The sequence below is a fragment of the Colius striatus genome, chromosome 2 (assembly GCF_028858725.1).
Source record: "Colius striatus isolate bColStr4 chromosome 2, bColStr4.1.hap1, whole genome shotgun sequence".
NCBI lineage: Eukaryota > Metazoa > Chordata > Aves > Coliiformes > Coliidae > Colius > Colius striatus.
This window is the reverse complement of record NC_084760.1, coordinates 99667671-99677845: the sequence shown is the minus strand read 5'-3', so window position 1 is coordinate 99677845 and position 10175 is coordinate 99667671. Positions and strand designations below refer to the sequence as shown.

Sequence of the window (10175 nt, the reverse complement as noted above, 5' to 3'; positions counted from 1 at the left end):
ACTAGAGCTTTTCCTCTTAAATAAGTTAACTACTTACATCCACACTGTTCAATGTGCCATTGGTTGCCACATCCCATGTATGATTGTCTTAAAAGAATACACTGTACGTTGAGGGATTATTTACATATCTTAACACGTGAAAAATAAAGTTGTAACTTACCAAATAATAAATATCAAGCAACAGAGTACAACATTGAAATAAAATAAATTAGAAAGATTCTCCAGGTGTTGAATTCCCTCCAGTAAGGCCTGAGCCAGAGACTGTAAAAAAAACCAAAAAAAAACCAAACAACCAACCAGTGATGTTTTTTAAAGGGCTCAAAAAGGTTTTGGATAAGGCTCCTTATTGGGTATTGGCTGTTTGAAATTAGATATTTAGCTAGGCTGAAATAGGTATTCAAATCTATATGATCAAACAGCAAAGCTTACCTCTAAAAGGAGTCTTTTGGCTGAAACAATTTGGACTAAATATTAATACTGTGTTTATCAGGAAGAATATAGTTCTTGCAGATTGTCTTGACATTAATTCAGCAGCAAAGAAATTAACATACAGTTAAGAACACAACGTATTTGTGAGACAAACACGTGTTAGTGCACATGATTTTCCAAAAACTTCACCCCTCAGCTACATTTGTGCATATTTTGGAATGCTTCTAACTATACGGTTAATAAAAGTCTTCTCATGTCTATAACTAAGTTTGCCATTAAAAAAGTCAACTGAAAAACAGTTAGGAGTAACTTACTTGAGAGTGATGCCAAACTTCATGTCCAAATACATCAGAATATTGAGAAATTTGGAATCGAAGTAAAAAATCTTAAAACTTAGGTTTACCAAACTTAAAAGAAAAACAAAAGACTAAAAGCAGTGAATCTGCTCTCATAATTGCACGTTCACCAGGTTTGTAAACTCTTCACAAAGTCAATGATGCACTGTTCACTACAAGAGGTATAAAGTCGATGCTCTCCGCAAAGCAGTGCAGGTGCTTTGTCTGGAATTTACTTCATGTCTCCTTTTTCTCTCCCTTGAGGATTAAGCATTTAAACTTGGTAGCTAAAAAGTCTGTCTTGTAGGAAAAGGTCTGGGTTTACATGGAAGGGGGAGTGACAGGCGTCCACGTGGATGCCAGCCTGGCGTGCCCAGCGGCATCGTACTGGCCGTCAGGCAGGTCCGTCGGTGCCCCGGCATCGTAGAGCGGGGAGGCGGAGGCAGAGGCAGCGGTGACTGGGTGTGGAAGGGTGGTGTAGTGCGCTGGAGAGCTGCGTAAGAACTGGGGGCTCAGCCCATTGGACATCCCACTCGACTGAGAAACCGGTGTGATGGTGCTATTACTCATGGACCATAAGTTGGGATACTGACTGAAAGAGGGAAAGCAATAAATAAAGCAGGTTATTAGTGACTCTCATGACTTCTGACAGTTTCTCAGGTCACAACACAGGTCCCAAGGTGGGTCCATTTTGCTGGAGACAGTGAATGTCTTTAGGAAGCTCACAGCCACTGCAAGGTGGGAAGGTGAGACAGCATCTCAAATACCAAATTCAGTTTTGGGGCCCTCATTACATGAAAGACATGGAGGTGCTGGAGCATGTCCAGAGATGGGCAATGAAGCTGGTGAAGGGTTTGGAGAATAAGTGTTATGAGGAGCTGTTGAGGGAGCTGAGGATGCTTAGTCTGGAGAAGAGAAGGCTGAAGGGAGACCTGATCACTCTCTACAACCACTTGAAAGGAGGTTTTAGTGAGGTGGGGGTCAGCCTGTTCTCTGAAGTAACAAGGGATAGGATAAAAGGAAATGGCCTCAAGTTGTACAAGGGGAGAGCTAGACTGGATATTAGAAAGACTTTTTTCCCCTGAGAGGGTTGTTAGACACTGGAAACAGCTGCCCAGGGAGATGGTGGAGTCACTATTCCTGAAGATATTCAAAACACATGTAGATGAGGTGCTTAGAGACACAGTTTAGTGGTGGGCCTGGTAGTGTTAGGTTAGTGGTTGGACTCGATGATTTTAAAGGTCTTTTCCAAATCAAAATGATTCTATGGTTCTACTAACTCCCAGGCAGAAGAGTCTGGCAAATTCATGGCATCCCATCAATAAATCAAACCTTCCTGTTTTCCTAAAAGTAGACTCAGCACTTGGCACACTAGCAAATTTTAAGCCAAGATGAAAAATGAACACACTGGTTGAAAAATGCAGAGTTTTAAGAGCTGATTACTGAGCCATGCCATACCCCTTGCCTCAGGGGAAAGGCACAAAGTAGAGGTGGTGGGACACAGCAGCTGTTGGACCCAGGCATATTTGAAACCATTGCCACAAGTCTTTCAGAGCCCTAATCCCCCTTGGGTGCCTCTGTAGTCAGAGAGGGACAGATGCCTCCAGATAGCAATTCAACCTTCCTTGTTCATCATCTCATGTTAGAAGGGGAAGAGACAGATTGATTGCTGTAGATTGCACAGATAGTACAGAAAGGGTTGCTTGAAAGGGAAAAAAGAAAAAGCCTTGTCAGGACATTACAATCTCCACTGTAGTGGAGCCTTGCTCCTTTGAGTATGTACACAATGTAAAAACACCTATGAATTCAAAGAAACAAGGTGAATCAAGAAAAACACGGTGAAAAAAAGTTCAGTCCTGCTGTATAACACTACACAGTACTTTCTATCTGTTGATCCCAAGCAGTTTAACAAGAAACATAAATATTATTCTTACTTTACAGGTAGGGGTTTAGATAAAAGGGGCACCAGAATTACTTCCTTGAGGTCCCACAGTTCCAGTTCCACTGGTTTTATCTACTAGACAATTCAGTGCAGCAATTGAAACTCAGTGGACTTAGTAACTTTCTAAATATCTATCCTGGGGGTCAGATATAGAAAGAAATTCCAGGATACTTGATTAACATAAGTTCAGGACTAAAACTTATGTTCAGTAATACAGTTCTCTTATACTGGGTAGTAATATTATGATTAACAGCTGACAATATATGCATGGTTTAAATAAAAATGTTTTCCACAAACCAAATGGTACATCTGAATTGCTGAGAAAGATGCCCAAACCTCAGCCCTTTGTGACTAATTGCAAAGACTTCATCCCTTATCTATATCTATGAATTTTCAAGTTTATTTCCTTTAACAAAGACAGGAAATACAAAGAAAAGTTTTCACCTTTGTCTATAATGCCATGTAATTCTAGTTTACATCGTGATGCTCAAGTAAAGAATCAGTGCCCTGACTGCTTGCTCCTCCTCCATGCTATAGTTCACTGTCCCTTTGTAGCAGAACAAGGGTTTGTGGAGATGGCTGGGAAAACAATGACTGGCTAAGATGATGCAGATCAAAATTAAAAGTTTAACTTCATTTGTTTACAAGAGATGAAACTTACAAGAGCATAGACAAACACCTATTGAATTTGAGTATGTGCTTCGCAATATATGTGATATTGATATCACAAGTATCTACATTTCCAAAACCAAAATATTTTGTATAAATCATCTGTTTCTCCAATCTGTTTTTTTCTTGTGAATAGTACTTTTCAGTGCTCCCCACCTAACAGACAGCTCACGATTCAAACGTGGCCATAAGGATTTCCACTTTGTTGGTGATTTCTTTTTCAGCCTTCTCTTCCTAGAAAGTATCAACAGACTGATTTGAGGGCTGCTGAGGGATGGATTCCTACCTGGAGCTGGTAGCTGTGCCAGTGCTGTGACTCATAGGCAGCATTGGTGTGTGTGGGGGAACTCCTAGAGAAGGCCAGTTGTCATGGGACTGTAGCATGGAAAGGCAGGCAGAGGAGTTATCGGCATAGGCTGCTGAGAAAACAAGCAAATACTCAAACACAATAGAATCAGACCAAATAACAACCTTGCTTTCAAGTGCAATGTATAAAGCACCCTCCCCCATTACCACCTTGCAAACAAAATAACAAAGTTGCACACACAGATTAAAATAAAGTCAGCAACCAGTTGTGTCAAACAATGCTTCTGCTGGCATCGCCGCTGCTCATATGTCATTTTTCTCAACTTATAACTGCGAAGTTTTATCTCTATGAAATAAGGATCTATGCCCAAAAAGCTGTTTCCAAACCACTTGCTAATTCAACCTATGCTTCCTTATTCAGTGGGAAGAGGTGAGCCCTTTGTTTACACTATCCGAATCACTCTTCCAGGGCACTTTACCTCCAACCCCTACATTGGCAGTAACAGTCTGGCAGCTCAGGATAAGAAGCGTGTCACTAGATCCTACATCCCAGTTTTGTGCTGAGTATGCCACTATGGGCTCTGAAGTCTGCCTTAGGCATTGTCAGAAGTCAGTGGACTGTGGCTTAAACTACTCAGTTTGTAGCCAAAACTGGCTGGCCAACATGGCAGAGGCACTAGGAAGCTATAAAGGGAATCCTACAGCCATCAGTTGTGAGAAAGATGTTGCTACAGGAGCTAGCTAAGGAAAGGAGAAAAGGTTTCTTACTCAGGACCAGAGAGTAATAAGGAACATCACAGGTGTTTTGTTCTTTTACTCTGTTTCAAGTCAGAAAACTGGCATCCTGGGATGCATCAAGAAGAATGTGGCCAGCAGGTCAAGGGAGGTTCTGCTCCCCCTCTACTCTGCCATGGTGAGGATTCATCTGGAGTATTGTGTCCAGTTCCGGGCTCCTCAGCTCAAGAGGGACAGGGAATTGCTGGAGAGAGTCCAGTGCAGGGCCACCAAGATGATCAGGGGAATGGAACATCTTTCATATGGGGAAAGGCTGCAGGAACTGGGGCTGTTTAGTCTGGAGAAGAGGAAACTGAGGGGAGATCTTATTAACACGTACAAATACCTAAAGGGTGGGTGTCAGGAGGTTGGGACATCCCTTTTTTCTATTGTGTTAGCAACAGGACAGGGGGTAATGGGATGAAGCTGGAACACAAAAAGTTCCACTTAAACATAAGAAAAAACTATTTAATTGGGAGGGTGAGAGAGCCCTGGCACAGGCTGCCCAGAGGGATTGTGGAGTCTCCTTCCTTGGAGGTCTTCAAGACCCGCCTGAACATATTCCTATGCAACTTGATCTAGGTGAACCTGCTTCTGCGGGGGGGTGGACTAGATGATCTCTAAAGGTCCCTTCCAACCCTACCATTCTATGATTCTATGATAAAATTTCCAAGTCCACAGAAAGCTAATTTTCCACTTTGAAATTAACTACAAAGCTACACAGAACATTGGTCAGGCTGCATCTTCAATACCCACACAGGTTGAAGAGAAAAAAGAAATGAACAGGCCAGAAGAAAGAAAATTTTTTTAAGAGTCACTGTTAAAATGCTGCTCTCTTGTCTCCCTGAAGTACCTATGGCATAAGAATTTAAGCCTTAAGCTATTTGGCTATTTCTGAGCACAGCTTTTATATAGCTCTGCAGTTTACTCAGGTCCATGTTATTTCTGTGGATCCAGTTGTGATCCACTCATTGGGAACAACCTTAACGCACTGATGAAAACTACAGCAACAGGCAAGTAAACTGTCACAATCAAGCCCTCTATTATGGTTAATAACAACTGCCACTAACAGAAGCAGACCTATATATCTTCCTTTCATTGTATTACCTATAACTAATGGTTAAAATCTTCACTTTCACAAAAAACAAAGTCAAAGGAAGTTTAAGCTCATGGATTACAAGAATTCAAGAGCAAAGCCAGTCAAAGCCAGTACAATATAATGTAATCATTTAGCAGGATAGAGCTCTACACATGCTCAGTTTTTCTATCATAAAGAGACTGGGGGCACACTTTCTTTGTCCCTATTTCTTGCCCCAAGCCCCCTGTGCAAACTGAGTTAGGCAGCCACCTCCATTTCTGTGGCATCCCGCAGGACACTTGCTGCTCAAAGCTTCTGTCCCTCTGCTCATTTCCCATCTTTTAACAGAGCTGTGATGTCAGACTTACTTGGCGAGTTGTTTCTATGGGTGTAGGGGTTGGGGTAGGGGGCAGGACGGTGGTTCCTCAGCGATGAGTACCTTTCACAGCTGTGAGCAGGGGAGAGCGACAGAGGGGCTCCAAACTGAGGGTGAGGATTGGCAGGTGGGCACAGAGTCCCAGTCCCGGGAATAAGCCAGCTGCCTACTGTGGGACAGGAAGAAAGAGGTTTGTAAAATGAGTATATAACGCAGACAGGCAGAGAAATAATCACAGCAGCAAGATAAATAATCAATTAGCAGGGAAATTCATGCTCAGGAAAGGAAAGAGAATTTCAAGGTGGCTGAAGAATATGAATCTTTACAATTTTCTTGAATGACTGCATGAAGGAAAGTTAGAGCACTGCTTAGAAAAAGCCCCATGTCAAGATAACACTATTTTATAAACTGTCACTCAATTGCAATCACAGTAAGGAAACACCAAAATGGCTACACTCTCCCTTAGGGAGGCGGTGTGTATGCAGTTGTAAGTTGTTTTTTGGGGATCTCAGTCTATAGCATTATGTTCCGAGGATTATCAGGTTGCTAAGAAGAACTCTTCAAGAGCACGTATTTTCACGGAAACAAACCAATTCCTACTGGACTCAATTTCCACCCTTTTTAGGCTGCAGACATTTTTTGGCAATAATCTATTAGAACAAAAATACCAAAAGCATTAATTTTTGTAAATCTGCAAAAAAAATTAAGAAAACGCCTCCAATTTTCTTAAAGAATGCAATAGATCAGTACCATTTCAATATTTTTCTACTGTGTTTTGAAATAAACTTTTGTCTCCATATCCATATGAATATTCATGCCTGAGTATACAAAAGCATCCATCCTTTTGGACACGAAGGTAATCGCAAGATTCTCTTCAAGGTTTCTGAGTGTAATTCAGCAGCCTTGGCCACACACACAAAGATCATAACGTTTATACAATCGTAAATCTGCATTAATCACAATCAAAACACTGTAATATTATTCTCCCTATGAACTAACAAGCCAGTCAACAAACAGTGTTCTCAAAGTTTTGCTCAACAGATGACATGGAAGAAAGAAGTTATGTTCATGATGCAGAATGAAAGGAAACGTACACTGTGAATACCCAGACTGCTGGTTGTCTCCCACTTCCTCCATCATGTCTTTGTGATCACTTCTATAAAAGAATCCGTGTTGTATTAGTAAAGAGTGTGGTTTTATAGATCTATGTAAAAAAATCCATACTTATAATTAAGAGCTCTCACCTTTCTTTTGCATCAAGAAATGCCTTTGCAAATGGATTGTATTTAATTTTTAAAGCTGTGATCTAAAAACAACAACAAATATATTTATTTGCAAGTATCACCATTCATTATCATGCAGATATTCGGATGCAAATTAGGACTGCCCATTGAAGTTAGTCATATCCCAAATTTTTTAAGAAAGATTAGGCCCATTATACCAACCTATAGCCATCAATTAAACAGTCCATAGCATTAGCAGAGGGCTAGGAGGTAGTCCCTCTGCCATTGAATTGCCTGAGTTTATGGAAACAGACAAGAAAGGTAGTACTCTAAAGAGTTATAAAAACCTTTGCATTTCAAGCCAGAGCAGAATGGATATTAAAAAAACTCAAACTAACCAAACACTCAAAAATATGGGTAACTTATAGATTCATTAAAACAGACACGTATTTTGGCTAACAGAGAAAGGTCACCTTTGAAAATGGCACATCCAGTTATTCACTGTGTAGCTGAAAATGACAACTGTATTTTTTACTACACTTGTTTGTCTCACAGACTCTCTTAAGAATTATTCTTCTGCAATGAATTTGCTGTAGGTATTGAGACCCACAGCAATCAGAACTTTGCGCTATTATACATTCATAGGGCTATAACACAGATTGATTTCAGTTTTTATATTTAGCTTTGAACAAAGCACAGAAATAACTGAAAAATGTGAAACAAGATCCATTTTTTTGCCCTGTAACATGCACTTTGCCACTCGAAACCTCCTGATACTACTCAAGTCCTTTCTTCCCTGCTGTGCCTACCTCCTCGTTCTGGTAGGCCGTCACGGCTATAAACTGGGTCTCTGGGAAGGAATGGCTGGTGATCATCCGCTGTGGGCCACCCACTCGCACTATGTGAATCCTCGGCTCATACTTGTGCAGAGAGTTCAACATGATCTGTGAGCAAAGGGATAGACTAGGTAAGCAGTGACAGAGCAGTGGTAGGTGCTGGCAGGCACAGACAGTGCTCAGGGTTCAAAGCATCTAATGACCCATCTTTGCAGCAGAGATGGGACGACAGGTACAAACAAACCCTAAAACCGAATCTGTTAAGAAACAGAAAGGAATAGTGTGGTCAGAAAGCCCAATTTTTTGCCTAGGTATCATGTGTGTTACATGACAGGGCAGCTTACATGGCTGCAAACATGCTGGTGACAAACAGTCAGAAAGATGCAGAAAAACATTTAAGGAAAGGAAGAACATGAAGGCACCTCTCGGCAGCAGGGCCCGCTCTGCTGAAAGAACGCAGTTCAGAGCCGGAGGGAAGAAGCGAGGAGTGTGACCCACCCCAGCACGATTGATAACAGCAGCATTTTTATGAGCATTAAAGAGGATGTGAGCGGCTGCTCGGCAGGACCTCGCCGACTCCCGGGGACGGGACGGGTCGGGTCAGTCCATTCCCGCTGAGCGCGGCGAGGGCAGCGCGAGGGAGGCGCGATGCCAGTGTCTGTCGGTGCCGCTGCCGGTGCCGTCGCTTACCTGCCCGCCGCCGTTGAGCTTGTTGGTGAGTTTGACTTTGCTGAAGGAGACAGGCGCCTTCATCCAGTGCGCGCCGAAGTTGGGCGAGTCGGGGTGGATGTACACACAGCTGGGAGCCTGCGGCTCGGGCTTCCCGCCCGGCACCCACTCCCCGTTCACGTACTTCCAGCGGTGACCGTCGGCCGCCACGAAGTCCAGCAGGAAGGAGTACATGGCGTTGGGGTCCAGCCCCGACACGCTCACCTTCAGCACTGGGAACATCCTCCTGCGGGGCGACACGGAGGCGCGAGGCAGAGCGGGAGGCAGCCCCCCACACACATTCCCCGGGCTCAGCCAGGCGGCAGCCCTCCCTTCACCGGCACCCCCTCACCCCCCGCCCCCGCGGGAGGGGTGCGTGAGCCGGGGCTAGAGGCGGCGGTCGGGCGCGGGGGCCCGCGGCACCCCTACCTGCCGTTCTTGGTGACGATCATCTCATTGGTGAGCTCCTTGAAGCGCAGCCACAGGTCGTTGTCTTCCAGCGCGACCCGCAGCTCCCGCTCCGTGGGATCCCCCTTCTCGCTGCCCGCCTGCAGCTCGCTCTCCACGGCGCTCAGCAGGTGATCCACCCGGTACTGGGGGGGCTTGCCCGCGCTTTCCGCGCCGGGGGAGCTCATCCTGGCCCCGGGGGAGCTCATCCTGGCCCCGGGCGAGCTCATCCTGGCCCAGGGCCCGCCCGGCGGGGCAGGCGGCCCTGGAAGAGCCCCGGCGCCGGCAGAGACAGCAGCAGAGGGAGGCGACGGGGCTGGCGCTGACTCCACTTGACCTCCGCGGCCCCAGCGAGCGGGAGTGGGGAAGGGGCTGCTGTTATACCCCCCCATAAACACCCCCCCCGGTGACATCACAATGCCGGCGGGGGGGGGGCCGCTGATTGGCGGAGGGCCACTTTGATCTGGCCGGTTGGCCTTTCGGATTGGCTGCCCGCGGCCATATCACAACGGTGCCTGGGGAAGCCTGTGATGTTAATTGCAGCCCGCGGGATTAAACGCGGGCTATTTTATGTAAATCTGCCCCCAAATGTTTGCACCTCTATCAAAGCCGCCGGGGCCGGGGCTCCGGCAGCCGCAGAGGAAATGGCCCATCTCGGCAACAGGCTCATAACCCGCGGACGGCACCTCCCGCCGCCCCACGGTGAACCCCTTGGTCTGGTTTTCGGCAGCCAGTCCTGGACGGGAGACACCCCTGCCGCGGATTCGTATTTAGGAGGCGAAAACAAAAACAAAAACAAACCTGCAGCCCTTCTGTCCTTGTCCTCGGGCCGCCGCAGGCAGCCCTCAGTCTCCGCGCCCGCCCCGCCGCTTCCCACGCTCCCTTGTCACGGCTCGTATCTCTGCTGCCAAAGTGAAGATTGCAGCGAGCAACGGCAAACCCTTGCTGGAAAATTTACCCGAAAAGCTGAAATTGCCCCGTACAGTAGCAGACCAGAAACTTGGCTCAGTAAGGGCATGCATCTCCCGCCCCCGTCTCCTCAACTTTTAGCA

At 45.5% G+C, this 10175-nt stretch overlaps 1 protein-coding gene across 4 annotated transcripts; it reads right to left on the bottom strand.

Annotated features, from left to right (window-relative positions):
- Positions 1–1085: 1085 nt before the first annotated feature.
- Positions 1086–9311, bottom strand: TBXT (T-box transcription factor T). Of its 4 annotated transcripts, none has more exons than XM_061990218.1 (8): positions 9106–9311; positions 8659–8923; positions 7942–8076; positions 7154–7215; positions 7004–7065; positions 5902–6078; positions 3662–3794; positions 1086–1356 (listed from the first exon to the last, which is right to left on the bottom strand). In XM_061990218.1, exons 1-8 carry the CDS (start codon positions 9309–9311, stop codon positions 1086–1088), a joined length of 1311 nt encoding a protein of 436 aa, XP_061846202.1. The 4 variants fall into 4 exon arrangements, with proteins under 4 accessions (XP_061846202.1, XP_061846203.1, XP_061846204.1 ...); XM_061990219.1 differs by having other exon boundaries at positions 3662–3791; XM_061990220.1 differs by having other exon boundaries at positions 3662–3791; positions 5902–6075.
- Positions 9312–10175: the final 864 nt, after the last annotated feature.